The 16,622-nt window shown below is 48.6% G+C and overlaps 1 protein-coding gene across 1 annotated transcript; it reads left to right on the plus strand.

Annotated features, from left to right (window-relative positions):
- Nucleotides 1-1,447: 1,447 nt before the first annotated feature.
- Nucleotides 1,448-9,783, plus strand: LOC128785150 (interferon-induced very large GTPase 1-like). The gene has a single exon (XM_053937404.1). The coding sequence runs from the start codon at nt 1,448-1,450 to the stop codon at nt 8,771-8,773; it is 7,326 nt and encodes a 2,441-aa protein (XP_053793379.1). The 3' UTR covers nt 8,774-9,783.
- Nucleotides 9,784-16,622: the final 6,839 nt, after the last annotated feature.

A 16,622-nucleotide genomic window follows, 5' to 3' on the forward strand; every position in this document is an offset into this window, starting at 1 on the left:
AGGCAGGGCTGTTGGATGGGCAGAGGGGCTGTGCCAGTGCCCCAGGGAGCCAGGAATGCCCCTGGCTGTCTGCACTTGTGGATCGAGGAGTTCTGCTGGGAGGATGTGGGTGATGGTGAAAGCAGCGCCTTGTCCAGGGCAGGTTGTGTTGGCTGAGTGAGTCTGTGTGTGCCTCTGTGTGTGTCAGTGTGTGTGTGTGTGTGTGTCTGTGTATGTCTGTGTGTTTGTCTCCGTGTGTCTGTTTGTGTGCCTGTGTCTCTGTGTGTCTCTGTGTCTGTATTTGTGTCTGTGTCTCTGTGTCTGTGTCTGTGTTTGTGTCTCTGTATCTGTGTCTGTGTTTGTGTGTCTGTGTGTCTGTGTCTGTATTTGTGTCTCTGTATCTGTGTCTGTGTCTGTATTTGTGTCTCTGTGTCTGTGTCTGTGTCTGTGTTTGTGTCTCTTTGTGTCTCTGTGTCTCTGTTTGTGTCTCTGTGTGTCTCTGTGTCCGTATTTGTGTCTCTGTCTCTCTGTGTCTGTGTCTGTGTTTGTGTCTCTGTGTCTCTCTGTCTCTCTGTGTCTGTGTCTGTGTTTGTGTCTCTGTGTCTCTCTGTGTCTCTGTGTCTGTCTGTCTGTGTTTGCGTCTCTGTGTCTGTATTTGTGTCTCTGTGTCTGTGTCTGTGTCTGTGTTTGTGTTTGTGTCTCTTTGTGTCTCTGTGTCTCTGTGTCTCTGTGTGTCTCTGTGTCTGTATTTGTGTCTCTGATTCTGTGTGTCACAATGTCTGTGTTTGTGTCTCTGTGTCTCTGTGTCTGTGTCTATGTCTGTGTTTGCATCTCTGTGTCTGTATTTGTGTCTCTGTGTCTGTGTCTGTGTCTGTGTCTGTGTCTCTTTGTGTCTCTGTGTCTGTGTCTGTCTCTTTGTGTCTCTGTGTCTGTGTCTGTGTCTGTCTCTTTGTGTCTCTGTGTCTGTGTCTGTGTCTGTGTCTGTGTCTGTCTCTTTGTGTCTCTGTGTCTGTGTCTGTGTCTGTGTCTGTCTCTTTGTGTCTCTGTGTCTGTGTTTGTGTTTGTGTCTTTGTGTGTCTCTGTGTGTCACAGTGTCTGTGTTTGTGTCTCTGTGTCTCTGTGTCTGTGTCTCTCTGTGTCTGTGTCTCTCTGTGTCTCTGTGTCTGTGTCTGTGTCTGTCTCTGTCTCTGTGTCTCTTTGTGTGTCTGTGTCTCCGTGTCTGTGTCTCTGTGTGTCTGTGCTGTCTCTGGGATACACACTCACCTTCAGGGTTGATCCTGCAAACAGGAAAGCAACAGGCACATCCAGGGTGCTGGGAAGGAGACCCTGGCTCTTGTGCCATCCCAGGCCTGGCTCCAGCAGCCGGGTGGGAGCAATCCCCAGGGCTGCAGCTGCTGCAGAGCCTCTGCCAGGAGCCTGGGGCCTCTGACAACACCTTAGGGAAAGTCTCTGTTCTTCCTCCACAGCCATGGCTTCGCAGCAGGACACACTGGAGGGGGACGCAAAGGCACAGCTCCTGGCAGAGGCATTCCAGAAGGAAGGACTGGATGCTGGATACTGGCTGCCCAAAGCTTCAGAGATCCTGGGAATCAAGTGCAGAGAAGCCCTGCAACATCTGGAATACGAGGACTACCTCAGGCTGGAGTGTCAGGTACAGCACTCCTGGGAGAAAAAGGCACTCCAGAAACTCCTGAAAATAACAGATGACAAAACAACCACTAAAGAGGTGCAGAAGGAGTACTTGGAGAAGACAAAGCAAAGACAAGAAGTGGCCAAACAAGCCCTGAACGATCTGACAGAAATGCTCAACAGCCGCAGCCACAGCCAGGATGCTCTGAGGGAGAAAGCAGAGACTCTGTGGCGAGCCATGGAGATTCCCAAAGAGTTCTGGCCACTGCCAAAGAAGCCCTTGGCGGATATGCTGGAGAGCGTCCAGAAGCAGCTGGAGCATCAGGAGCCGTCAGGAGGCAGGAGGGAGAACATCCCTGACACGGAGGTGCTGAGGCGGGCGTCGGGGGGACTGGCCCTGGAGGGCATCTACAGAACCAGCAGAGCTGAAGATGTGCTGGCAAAGCGAGAGCAGCTCCTCAGGGCTCCGGAGGGATTCCAGCTCGCCGGTCCACAGCAAGGATTGCTGCTTGAGAGGAAGGAGTTCTCCTCCTCTGCAGCAGAATCCACTTTCACCAAGTCCATAGAGCAGCTGGGGTTCAGCATGAGCGTTTCTGCCAAATCCTCATTCTGGGGGATTATTCTGGGAGGGAGTGTAGATCACAGCAGCTCCTCGCAGTCACAGGACACCCACCAGTCTTGCTCTGAGCAGAGCTACTTTTGTACCACCAAGTACCAGTACATCCCTCTGGCCTCCTGCTACTTCCAAAGGCATCAGCTTCGCCTCTCGGACGCGGCTCTGCAGGAGCTGCAAAACATGGAGCAGCTTTTGAGCTTCAGTCAGGAAGGAGATAAGGCCTTCTTGATGAACACGTGTGAGAGCTTCTTCAGAAGGTTTGGGTCCCACATAAACCAGGGTCCCATCCACTTTGGGGGGATATTCTGGTGGAAGGCATCTACAGAAGGATTCCAAGCTGAGCAGCGGGAAGAGATGAAACGACAAACGTCGGAAGCACTGAACAGCTTTGTTTGGGCCAGCTGGGTTGGCTTAAGGGCCGCTGTAGAAGGGACCCTGGATGTTTCCAAATCCAGCTCAATGGCTTCTGTCTGGGCACGAGTCAGGAAGAGTTCCCAAACAGCGATTCAGCTCTACGTGGTCAACACAGGGGGCCCAGCAGACACAACTTCTCTTCCTCAGTGGAAAACGGGGCTGGTGTCTGACAACACAACGTGGTGCGTTATCGACCGTGGCTTTGAGCTGATCCCAGTGTGGGACGTCATCCAGTGCAATCACTGCGGGGATTTTAAATCTGTTGGTCGGGTGAGCCGAGCCCTCAGGGCTGCGTACAAAGCGCTGACGAATGAGAGCATCGGCATCGTTTTTGGAGAGGAACTGGACAGTGCGGTGCAAGAGGCCAGAGATTTCATGGGGACTGTGAAGGCCTGGGAGGGGACAGTGGATGAAGGGAAGCTGCTCATGCTGATGGAGCTAAAAGATGATCTGAGTGCAAAAACCAGGAACCCCAGCGTGTGGATCAACGTGTGCCTGTCGGACAAAGCCCTGCAGGACTTCCTGGTGAACGCCGTGCGGAGCTGCCAGGAGTCACCTCCAGAAAACACCACCTCTATCAAGGTCATGTTGAGGAGCCTCCTGAATCCTCATATCTACTCTGTCAAGGACTTCCCTGAGGCTTCCTTCATCATGCAATGGGTCTTCCAGACTGAGCACCTGCTTCCCAGATCTCCCAAAGTCTCTGAGCTACAAGAGCTCATCAGAACACTGCAGCAAATGAAGGAGCACATCCATGCCGTCGCCAACGCACCAGGAAGCTCTGCTTCTGCCATTCATGAAGCAAAGATAGAAGCCACCCGGACCAGCAGCCTCGCCATTTATTCCTTGCTCCAGTCTCTCCGGGAACAGGCTCAGAAGGACATGGAGCTGTTGGTGCTCTTGATCGCGACCAGCACAGGGTACCAGGTGGAGAGCAGCACTTTTCAGCACCTCCTTGGACACCCAGAAATTCAGTACATGGCCAAGGAAATGGAAGCAGCACATGAGGAATACGTGAACCTGAAGGAGCAAGATGCTGACAGGGCTGAGGCCTTCCTCCTGCTGACAGGTCTGACTGTGACACCCGAAAGTCAAGAGCTGTCTCCTGAGCAGAAGAGGGAGCGTTTAGTTTTCATGGAAGATCACATGAAAGGCTTGTGGTCCACAGGGATAAAGAATCTCCTCCAAAAGCACAGTGGAGGCGAAGACTGGGAGAGGATGGAACAGGACTTGCACTCCTTGATCAGTGCGTGCTTGGATGACAAATGGGATGAACAGAGGATGCAGAACATACTCAGAGAGCTAGAAGACGCTTTTCTAGCACCTGAGGCCCCCAGTCAGTCCCAATCCAAGGCAGACAGCAGCGACGCCAAAGAAAGTGAAGCCATTGCAAACCTGGAGTTCCTCCAGCTGCTCAAGCGCCTTGGACTGGAAAGTCACTATCCAAGGAAAATGGGGATGGGAGATTTCCGCACCATCTGCAAGACACCTCTGCAGGACAGCCAGCCCAGCCAGGACAAGGAACTGCCATTTTACTTCTTGCAAAAGCTGTTAACTGTGGATTACCGGGTGAGGTACCTCACTTGCTGGCATGAGAGCAACCCAGGCCTTGCACCCGTGCCACAAACCAGAGAGCAAGAGAACCAACAATCGGACTCCTTTGAAGACTTTCTTGATAAGCTGATGGAAACAGCCCCTGAACATGCAAGCGGGGACAGCCATGTGCACCCCATGGACCTGCAGATGGCCATTTTCCATTGTGCTGATGACTTCCTGAGGCAGTCCCTTGCAAACAAGCTGGCGTTCTGCCAACTGGCGCTGCCTCTGCTGGTGCCCAACCCGAGCACTTCACGCATCGAGTTCCCGCTCTACGCCCTCAGCCAAATCCAAAGGAGCTGGAAAGAGGCGCGCAAGTGGGGAAAGCAGGCCCAGACAAAGAGTTACAACAACAAACTCATCTTTCGCGCACAGACACCCATCGTCTCTTTCATCCGCATTGGCAGCTCAGCCTCCTCTTCCAAGTCCCAGCTCCTCAACGCTCTGCTGAGCAAACGCAAACACGACACTTTCTTCCACCGCCACTGCAAAGGCAGCACCAGACAGCGTTTGCTGATGGAAGGGCTGGTGGAGATCGCCTGGTACTGCCCCCGTGGAAGCCCCGATGACACCTTTCAGTGCTGCCTGGCTTTCTGTAACCTGCATGGAGACGCCAGGGATCACGGAGCACAGCTGCACTTCCTGCAGGAGATATCCGCTGTCAACGTGGCTCTCGTATCTGAGTTGGAGCACATGGACAAGAGGGGGAAAAAGCTTCTGCAGGACCTGTGGCAGTCACAAAGGCCTTTGGTTTGTCTTCTCACAGAAAAAGAGAATGTTGCAGCTGGACAAGACAGCAAAAATATAAAAATAGGGATCAGGAACAGAAACGAAGCAGAACTGATGGAGCAGCTGACCAAAACAATTGGGAATCTCCTGGTAGGGTCTAAGCCGTGCTTCAGCCTGGAGGCCTGCGTGGACAAAGCTCGCCAGCACGGATTTGTTGTGGATGCAGATCAACCCGCGTGTGTGACAGCCAAAGCAAAGGCAAAGGAGCTGGTGGAACTTCTGAAGAAAGAGAAGCTGTCTGAGATCAAATCCCGGCTGCTGCCGCTTCAAGGAAAACTCTGGTACCAGTGGTGCCAAAAGGACAAAGAACTCACTCGCTTGCAGGAGAAGAGGAACAAGAGCATTGAGCATCATCGCAGCCAAATTGAAAATGAGAAGAAAACAATAAGAAAAAAGCAACTTGAGCAAGCTTTCCCTCTCAACCCACTGATGAAATCATTCCTTGGCTTTCTCCAGGCCCAGCCAGCTGATTCCAAGAAATACTTCCTGCAGTGGATGAAGGTCTTTATGCATGAGCTGTCTTGTGGTCGCCTTCAAGAACTGAGGAGAGGCTATCATGAGTTATGGTCTGAAATCCAGTCAAGAAAGAAAAGCAAGAAAAAAACCAGTGGCAATGATGAGTTGCTGAGTCGCTTGGATGCCCTCTCTGATGAAATCAACCGTTCATCCATCGGCCTGGAGCACCTTCTGAGAGAGGTAGGGCAGATTTATGAAGCTCTGCAATTAACGAACTCCAAGAAATACAATTTTGTCCAACTGCCGGAAATTGCAGCAGAGCTGATGGTTTCAGGGTATCCCGTGGAGCTGATGGATGGGGACACTTCTTACTTGCCCTTGCGCTGGGTGGGAGCAATCTTTGACAGCTTAATTGAGAGGCTGGGGGACAAACGAGTGTTTGTGCTCTCCGTGCTCGGCATCCAGAGCACAGGCAAGTCCACCCTGCTGAATGCCATGTTTGGTCTGCAGTTCAACGTCAGCGCAGGGCGATGCACCCGCGGAGCCTTCATGCAGCTCATCCCAGTGAGCGAGCAGCTGCAGCAAGACTTGGGCTTTGATTTTGTGATGGTGGTTGACACGGAGGGACTTCGTTCCATCGAGATGGCCAATAAACAGTCCCTGAACCACGACAACGAGCTGGCCACCTTTGTCATTGGTGTTGGCAACTTGACTGTGATCAATATCTTTGGAGAAAATCCATCAGAAATGCAAGATGTTCTCCAGATTGCTGTGCAGGCTTTCCTGAGGATGAAGAAAGTCAATCTTTCCCCAAGCTGCCTCTTTGTCCACCAAAATGTGGGAGAAGCAACTGCCAAGGAGCAGAACATGGAAGGACAAAGGCGTTTGCAGGAAAAGCTGGATGAAATGACTGTGGTAGCTGCTCAGCAGGAATTCTGTGACGTCTCCTCCTTCAGTGATGTCATTGGCTTTGATGTGAACACCCACATTCGCTACTTTGCTCACCTGTGGGAAGGAAACCCCCCAATGGCACCACCCAACCCCACCTACAGCCAGAACGTCCAGCAACTAAAGAGCAAAATCCTCCAGGCTGCCAAGGGGTCACAGCGCAGCATTTTGAGGCTCTCGAGCCTGAAAGATCGTATTGGTGACCTCTGGAATGCTCTGCTGAATGAAAACTTTGTTTTCAGCTTCAAGAATTCCCTGGAGATTGCTGTGTACAGGAAACTGGAAAGTGCCTTTAGTCAGTGGACCTGGAGGCTGAGGAGTCGCATCTTAGATGTGCAGATGAGACTGGACAACAAAATTCGGAATGGGGACTTGCAGAATGTCACCAGAGAACATCTTGAAGGGCTGGTGCAAGAGACAAGCGATGCCATTAAGAAAGAAGTGGACAAGTATTTCAGGGAAGACAAAGACCGTGAGACACTGGTCCAGTGGAAATCAAGCACAGAGCTGAAGCTGAAAGAACTAAAAGAGAGCCTTCTTCATGAAACAAAAAAGAAATGTGAGAATCTTATTGAGCTACAGAAGGAGCAGAAGAAACTGGATGCAAGGAAGTTGGACTATGAAGATGAGCTCCTGAGAAGGAGTCGGGAGTTGTCTGTGATTCTGAAAGGGAAGAGTCTCAGTGAGAGAGAACTGGAGGGCCACTTTACTCTTGTCTGGAACCAGTGGATTGCCGAAGTCTCCCGTGCTTCTCGTCCTCCAGAACGGGTGGATATTGATGCAGAAATCGACGATGTCCTTGTAGAGCACTTTAAGGAGCCAGGTTTCCATGCACGGATCAGGTCATTTCCCAAAGGCAGAAGATTTCGTTTAGACATGGAGAAACACATCATGAAGCAAAAGTATTTTGTCTTTTTCTCAGATCCCAGGAGCATTTCCGATGCCGACGTGATCAACTTTCAGCACATCACAGATAACATCATAGCGTCTGTGAAGGCAAACATTGCTAAGAAGGAAGAGGAGAAACGCGATTACAGCAGAAATTTTATTCATGAAATACTCAATGAAGTACAGAAAGGTGTGAACTCTGTCCCCAGCAATGCAAAATGTACTTTTACCAGAGAGTACAGCATAGATTTGTCTCTGTATCTGTGCACAATGGCAGCAGAAAGGTTTAAAGCCATGCACGAAGCATTCCAAAAGGCAAATGACCCAGTTGTGTACCTGAGGAGCAAGAGAGAAGATTTCTTCCAGTGTTTCCAGATTTCCTGCCAAGGAGCCACTTCTGTCACAACTTTTGCTGTTTTCCTTTGTGACAAGATTGAACCAGCTCTTCGCCAGGCGGTCTATGAGAGGACAGCCAAAGACATCGCTGAGGACATGCAGGGCAAATTCCCAGATTTCCAGGGCAGCAGAGCCAATTTGGAAGTTTGCATCCTGAGATACCTGGCAGAACAGGAAAATTTTGAGTATTTCAAGCAGTACCTTATGTCTCCAAAAGAGTTTTGTGAGAGGTACATTGAGACACAAGTTAGGAGACACTGTTTGGATGAGAGTAGGAGGCTGAAGATGTTTTTAAATTCCTCCCTTAATCTTCTCTATCGAAACATCCTGTCAGCTGTTTCTTTATCAACCCGAATTGTCAAAGACAGAAAAGACAGAGAAGACAAAATCTCTCTTTGGCTGGATGAATTTTGCAGGGAACTGTCAGAGGTGATCAACTTGCCCAGAAGTGAGCTGAAGGGCATCGAGCACCAGGAGGTCACAGACATTGAGTTCCTGAGCAGCGCCATGGCAAAAGCTGTGGATGACCTGAGGGACAGGCTCATGAAAGAACTGGATGGGGCTGACCTGAGCTCGTTTTCAAGGCAGCCTCACACCATCCTGGCAGAGCATTTTGCAGGGTGCTGGGCACAGTGTCCCTTTTGTAGGGCTCTCTGTACAAACACAATGCAGAATCATGATGGAGACCATCAGGTGGTCTTCCATCGCCCACAAGCTTTGATGGGATTCACATGGTGGAAATGTTTACCTGGCATCGAGTATGATACACATGAACTGGTCATTGACATTTGTTCCAGCCTTGTTGCAAGTAACTGCAAATTCAGAATTGGTGGTGGCCCATGGATCCCTTACAAAACATACCGTGATGCAGGACATCCTTATTCCACTTGGAACATTCTCCCTGATCCATCCATGCAGGCGTACTGGAAATGGTTCGTGTCTCATTTCAGGACACAGCTGGAAGCTCTGTGCAATGGGAAATTTAAGGGCAAAGGAGAAATCCCTGATGCATGGCAGAGAATTACCAAGCAGGAAGCACTGTCCGAGCTGGAGAAGCGCTAGGCCACATCCATGGGAAGGAAGAATAACAGCAGCTTTGCAATTTGGAAAAACTTTGTACCAGGCTCTCCACAAAATGCAGTTACAATGATGGCACACCCAAGTCACATGCAGACCATGGTATTCAATTCCTACCAAATTCCATAAATTAAGGGGCATTACTGCCGCCTTTGCTCATTAACTCCTCTCTTCATGAGAAAGCCAGAATCCTCTTGCCTGTTTGCTATAACCATTTCCCTCAGCTTTGTCCTAGAGCCAAACCAAACCCCCTCCTTGGGGCGATCGGCCTCGTGGCCAAGCCTGAGCCCAAGGGCTGGGATGGGGCAAAGGCTGTGCTCAAAGCACCCCTTGGATCAGCTGCTGTGAGACACGAAGGGTCAGTGCCCCAAAGGCAGCTTTCCTGCAGCAGGGAGCTGTCCTGCTCGGAGAAAGGGCTGCGGGACCCGAGGCCAGCTCCACGCTGGCCTCCACATCATCCTTCCCTCCCTCACTGCAGCCTCCTGGACCAGCTGGGGCCGTTCTCCCAGCAGGAGCTGTTGTGCCTGCGGGCTCAGGAAAGCAGTGACACGACCGCCCCGGGGCTCAGGCAGTGCTTTCACTCCCTGGCTCAGAGGTGCTGTGTCTCTGTCCAGGGCAGCCGCTCCTGCTCAGGTGCCTGGGGATGCTGCCCTTCCCTCCAGCCCTCAGCCCCGGCAGGAGCTGCTCCTGCCCTTGGCCTCACTGCTGAGCCAAAGCCTTTGGAACGCCCCATGTGGAGAATCCTGTCTGCCAGCAGCTTCCACAGCAGCCCTTGGGGCAGTGCTGGTGCTGCCCAGGCAGGCTGCTGGCACCAGGGCCGTGCTCTGGAGAAGGTGGCACCAGCTGGCTCTGCCCCAGGGAGCTGTGGGGGTTTTTGCTGTGCAGGTGCTGCAACCCCGCTGGGAAAGGGAGCGCCCAGCTCTCCTGGAGAGCTGCTGGAGGGCTGCTTCAGCCTCATCCCCTGCAGGCTTTGCTAATAAAGGAGTTGATTTGGACTGCTCTGCGTCTGCTTTGTGTTCAGGGGAGCCACAGCTGGGGGTGACTCGAGCTCTGTGTGCTGCAGACACGCAGGGGACAGGGGGTGGCACTGGGGGAGGGGGTGTGCGTAGTAAAAATGCGGCGAACCCTGGATGCGGGAAGAAATGATGATGTCTGGCTCCAGATCAGAAGGCTGAAGGATGGCTTTATTAAAACTATACTATATTGCATTAATATACTCTTTAAAGATATACTGCACTATTCTACATACTTACTTCTTACTTACCTATCTAATAACTCAATTCCATGACTCTTTGCTGAGAGCCCGAGCCACAGCTGGATCCCACTGGTCACTGAAGCCAAACAACCTTCACCAGAATCCAACCCAGCAATCACTGCAGGTGAACAATCTCCGCACCACATTCCACATGGGGAAAACAAAGGGGCGGAGATAAAGATTGTTTTCCCTTCTTCTCTCTGTGCTTCTCCTGAGAGACAGAATGGTGTCTGTCTGTCCAGAGGATGTGAATGTCACAGGTGTGGCAGCAGAGGCTCTGCTCCATTCAGGGTCTCTGCTCCAGGAGCCACGTCACTGTTGTGGCACAATACCATGAGTTGTACCGGGGTGGACTCCGGGACTCTGTCTGGCCTGTGGGGGGCTGGTTTATGGCAGCTTTTTTGGCTCAGTGGTTGAGGATAGCGGCCGTGTATGCTCCAGACAGCGTTTGGCTCCTGCAGGGACATTGCTACACTTTAGCTTTCCGCCCTGGGTCTGCCCAACTCCTCTGCTCCACCCCGCTGCTCCGGGGATCCTCCCGCAGTTTAGCCCCCTTGCTCCATCTTAGGTGTGAAAAATACGTATTATATTAAAATCACATTAATTATTTTAATATTAAATAATAAATACTTTGCTCTTCGCAAATATTAAAATGAATACTATATGTGTTGGAAGGTTATGCTGTATTAATCTCTTTTAAGTTGTGCTGCATTCATCTCTTTTAAGTTGTGTAGTAAATATAGTTTTGAAGCTGTAGCATAATATTAAAATAGAAATTATGTGATGTAAGATACTTTATGTAACTAATTCAAAAATTTAAAAAGATAAGCAAGAAATTATTCACATTATCCTATCTAGATAAAAATAACAACAGACACCAAAATCCCAAGAAAATAATTATTGCCTGCTTATCGAGAAAACTCAAACTTCAAAAAACCAAAAAAGTTAATTTATAGGATGGGGGGAAGCTAAAATTAAACAAAAACACCCTAATTTGAAATTAATGTTTAAATTATATATAAGATATATGAATATACAATAAACTATTACTTTTAAAGAGTAATCCTTTGTTAGCAAAGTGCGCCTTTTAGCAAAATACCAAACACCCAGACATCCGTAATTCTTTACTTTTTATTGTCTCTTATTGTCTTTTAGTATCCTAACTTTCATTACCCTAATTTTCATTGTCCTAATTTTCATTACTACTTTCGTTACCATTAACTTTTAGAATTTTAACAAAAGTAAATAGTGTTTTTCACATTAGGAAAGGAAGACAGGCATCCCGTTCCCACACCACACGCGACCATCTCCCATCTTTTCCCCTTGCCCGAGCTCCCATCACCACCTCGGGAGGTTTCCGAGCCCACTCGGGCGCCCCAATCTCGGGGGTCTGGTAGTCGAGGTGACCCCGAGAGTGTAAAAGTCCTCGCTTCCCAGCCCTCGCAGCCAAAGAAGAAGTCGGAATGCGCAGGGTCGGCTTCTCAAGGTCGTTTATTTTCTCTTATCTAGAACATTCTTTCTCAAGGAGCTGCGGTCTGTCTAACAGGTCAGTCTGCTGACAGACTCCCACCCCCTTGGGGTGGTGTTTGCATTTTATACTAGAAATTACACGCACTATGTTTACAAAAACGTGCCAATATCTATCATTTATGTTGGACAGCGTGTCTCTACCTTAAACCAATAGAAAAGTGTCACCATCACAGCAAGACATGGAGGGCAAGAAGAAGGAGAAGAAGGTCAGGACACGCCCAAATCCTTCCATCTTGTCCCCCTGAACCCCTTATTTTAAAACCCTAAAATTCTACTTTTTCACCCTATGTTAATTCAACTACAACGCTACTCAAACCCCTGTGGTTTGTAATTCCTCACACAGAGTTGGCAGCTTTTTCCACGGGCTAAAATGGAAGCCACAGGCGTTTTGGACTTCGTGCCAGGGTCTCCAAGACCCCTGCCAGGGTCTCAAGACAGGCAGCCAGAGGGATGTCCTGGGTTGCCACACCCTGAAGCCACAGGGGAACCCTTGCGGCCCCTCTGCCCCGCTGTGGGCCAGCAGCGCCCCCTGGTGCCGCAGGGGCGTCACTGCAGCCTCTCTGCCGCCGCACGATCAACAGCGCTCCCTGCTGGTTGCGGTTGGAACTTACAACTGGCGGGTGGGAAAAGGCTGGCGTTGGTCGGTTGGTTGTTTTTTTTTTTTGTTGTTCCTGTTGCTGTTGTTGTTGTTGCCCGTTATCGACGCCTTACAGAAGGGATGGGACTACTGTCGGGATAAAAATAATTTATTACTCAGATAGACATCAGCCTCAAAGGCCACGGGATTTTAAAGGAGCAAGCGGTCAGCCATAGCTCAAGGCAGTCACAAGTTTCTTTGCTACAAGGCAATATGTAACATTCTAATCCAATGGAAAGTTGCCACAAAGTTTATTTTGTTTTTCTAACTATCATTTTTACTTAATTCTGCTGCACTCCATATACTTTTATCCAGTGGGCTACTATCACACGTACACACATCTGCTTCTGTTATAACATCTGAACTCTCAGCTTACGCTTTACAATTACATTACTACACTATAAAACCCTTCACCATCTTACCCAATACAGTTTCTCACTTACTTAAGGCGTATTCTTACTTACAACTATAGAAACATCAGTTTATAATGTTTCTGCTTAATGTCTGTGTACTTTTATTTTTACATCAATCCAAGCTTCTTCCAAGGCTGCAAATCAAAACCTTTAGTATCTGTAGAAGTTTCTATCTTTCCATTTACTACAATTGTTGTTGTTTGGCTTGTTATATCTATATCTATATCTATATCTATATCTATATCTATATCTATATCTATATCTATATCATCTATATCTATATCTATATCTATATATCTATCTGTATCTATATCTATATATCTATATCTATATTTCTGTATCTAGATCTATCTACATATGTCCTGTAAAGAGCATGTATTCCTTTTCCCATATCTTTGCCTAGAAACCCAGTAATTTCAAAGTTATAATAATTTGGAGGGAGGGAATCATCTTTCCATTCCAGGAAGGTTTTCACCTTCCTCGGCAGACATCTCTCTGTTAAACCAGGAGACTCTATTTTTCCAGCTTCAAGACAACGCTCTCCTGTAGTTCAGGCTGAATAAAATCTTTCAGGTTTCTGCCCTTGCTCCTTTTCCCCTGATAACACCACGGCATCTTTAGGCACTACACCACCATCCTTCTGCTGTCCTGCATGATGGTGCAGTGAGAAATAAATCAGCATATGGATACTCCATCCCATTTTCCTTCCAGTGACAAAACAACATTAATTATTATAAGGCGTTATATATGAAAGTACCATTCTTTGGCTATTTTTCTTCATCATCTAACACAGAGATTGGCCACCAATGGTTACAGTATTCAACCAATTGTTTTCTTGCCAAGGAGTCTCCACCTACCCCCTTTCCCCAGTGTTTCAATATACAGCCCAAAGGGTTCTTTAGAATTCCCCCTTCAGCAGATTGACCTGATCCCATGATGCAAAACTACAACAACAGTAAAATTTACCACTCACACACCACAGAGCTTGAAAGAAGGCACCTGTGTAAGCTCCCTACAAACAGCCAGCACAACTTTCAGCACCTTGGGAGTGAGACTACTTGTCCTAGATTAGGGCAAATTTGGGAGGAGACCTCCGGAAGGAGCCCCCAGAAAACAACACCCCCCCCCACAGCCCCTCCCACCCACCTGATTTGGGAAGAATTTCCTCAGAGAGAAGTGGAAAAAAACCTGTTTATTTAACAGGCAAAGCACTCCCCAGTACAAAAAACACCACCAGATGACAAAACTCTTTCCCCGCTCTGAAGAGATGACAAATTCAGAAATTCTCCCCTGGGAGTGGTCGCCCAGCTATCAGTCTCCGGCGCTGGGGATGGCTGCTGCAGGTCACAAACTCTTGGCGTTTCTTGATGTTTCCCAGGTCCAGGTCCAGAGCAGGTTCAGATGATATTCAGGAAAGGGAAAGGGAAGGGAAAAAGAAACAGTCCAGGGTAAAAATTGGACTGCCTAGCTAAACTAACTAATAAGCAAAAGCAAAAGCAAAAGCAAGCAAGCAAAGCCAAGCCAGCCAAGCCTCTCCTAGACATAGGCCATGGAGGGGAGGTGAGCCAGCTGATAACAAGACAAAACAATCCTTCACTTTCAGAGTCAGTCCTGAAGGCACAGAACATGATACCAGGAAGGCCTGGATGTGGTGCTCAGCGCTCTGGGCTGGTGACAAGGTGGGAATCGGTCATGGGTTGGACTGGGTCTCAGAGATCTTTTGCAACATAAATAATTCTGTAATTCTGTGATCCTGTACGTGCACTGTGATTTCACTCAAGCTGATCTGTTCCATGGCCCTCCTGGGCACCAGCATCAGGGTGACAAGTCTGTACTTCCCTGGATCCTCCTTTCAGCCCTTCCTGCAGATGGGTGTTGCACTGCCCTCCCCTCCAGTTTTCTGGGAACTCCCTGGTGATTCAGGATGGATAATAAATGACAGAGCGTGGCTTGGGGAGCTCTTCCATCAGCTGGCGCTCATCCCATCCCTGGGATGAATTGGATCCGGCCCTGTGGACTTGTGAGTGTCTCAGCAGGTCACCAATTGCCTCCTCCTGGATTACAGGGGATCTGTTCTGCTCCCCATGCCTGGCTGCCTACTCAGGGACCCGTTTGCCCCCAAGACTGTTGGTCTTAAACTGTTAGTATGAAAGACTGAGGTAAAAAAGACATTAAGTACCTCACCCTTTTCCTCTTCTTTGGTAACAATGATCCCCTCTGCGTCCATAGAAGGATGGAAATTTCCCTTGGCCCTCATTTAGTTGTTGATATATTTATAAAAACACTTTTTGTTACCTTTCCCAGCAGTGCCCAGACTGAGTTCTACCTGAGCTTTCACCTTTCTAATTTTCTCTCTGCATGACCGAACGAGATCCTTGCATTTTTCCCCGAGCTCCCTGCCCCTTTCTTCCAAAAGTCATGAGTTCCCCTGAGTTCCAAGCTCCCTGTTCAGCCAGGCTGGTCTCCTCCCCCTCTGGCTCATCTTTTGATGGGCAGCTCCTGTGCCTTTGAGTTTTCCTTCTTAAAGCACATCCAGCCCTCCTGAACCCCTCTGAAGCGCCGCGCTTCAGCAAGTCTCTGAGAGCGACCTGCGCTTTCAGGGCCTGGAGCATGCTTGTTAAAAGGAGCTAAGAAAGAAAGGTGAAGGACAGGTTTTTTTTCGGAGATCCGAGGACTGTTTACTGCTTTGAAGAGAGTCCAAAAAAAAAAAACAAACATGCAGGGCACGGGGCTATATATGGGGGGAAAAGGGGTGGCTCTGAGGGAGAAGGGCCAATGGGAACAGGGAAAAGTGGTGCAGGGGAGGGGCAGCAAACTAGGGGAACCAGTGGGATGATGGGGTGGAGCACTGCAGCAAACTGGGGCCAATAGGGATTGAGAAAGGGGAGAACATTCTAGGGGATAAACATATATGGCGAACAGGGGCTGGGCTGGGGTGGAACAGCTGGGAGAACCAATGAAACCTGAAATATTAACATGTCCCTGCAGAGGCTCTTCTCACCCTAAAAGGTGAGTTTCTTCTAAGTTTTTCTGCCCCTGAAGGGCTGAGGTGTATTCTCAGTGGTAAGCTTTTGAGCCTCCACACTCCTCAGTTACTGAAGATTATTTCGCAAGGGACTCTATGAACCAGTATCCTGAACAAGACAAGGCCCATCCCCTGGAAGTTCCAGGTTTTGTTGAAGCCCCTCTGTGAAAAACGCCGTTCACTTTTGTTAAAATTTTGGAAGTTTAATGAAAATAGTAATAAAGATTGGGACAGTAAAAAAATTAGGATAATCAAAGTTAGGACAATAAGAGACAATAAAAAGCAAAGGATTACAAACATCCAGGTGCCTGGCACTCCACCAAAAAGCACAGCTTGCTAACAAAGGATTGCCCCTTAAAAGCAACAGCCTATTGTATATTCATATATCTCATACATGATTCAAACATTCCTTTCAAACTAGGGTGTTTCTGCTTAATTTTAGCTTCCCCCCATTTTGTAAATCAACTTTCTTGGTTCCTCAAAGTCTGAGCTTTCCCCATAAGGAGGCAATAATTCTTCTCTTGGCATCTTGGTGTCTGTTATCTCTGCAAATAATTTCTCGATTAACTTTTCCATTCCTTGAGCTAGTTACAAAAAGTATCTTACATCACATAGTTTCTGTTTTAATATTATGCTATAGCCTAAAAAATGTATTTACCGCACTACTTAAAAGAGATTAATACAGCACTACTTAAAAGAGATTAATACAGCATGACTTTCCAACATAACACATATAGTATTCATTTTAATACTTGAGAAGAGCCAGCATTATAATAGGTATCTATAAAACCCTCCTTATTTCATGGAGAATTGACAATTTCAGTCAATTCGTGGTCACTGTGCCCAGGATGCCTCTGACCACCACATCTCCCACCAGCCCTTCTCTGTAACCAGCAGGGCCACGCCCCTGCCCAGCTGCTGTGTCAGGAGTTCTTTTCACTCCAGGAACCTCCCAGACTGTCTTCTCCCCGTTG

This window comes from Vidua chalybeata, chromosome 3 (genome assembly GCF_026979565.1).
Source record: "Vidua chalybeata isolate OUT-0048 chromosome 3, bVidCha1 merged haplotype, whole genome shotgun sequence".
In the NCBI taxonomy this organism is placed as follows: domain Eukaryota; kingdom Metazoa; phylum Chordata; class Aves; order Passeriformes; family Viduidae; genus Vidua; species Vidua chalybeata.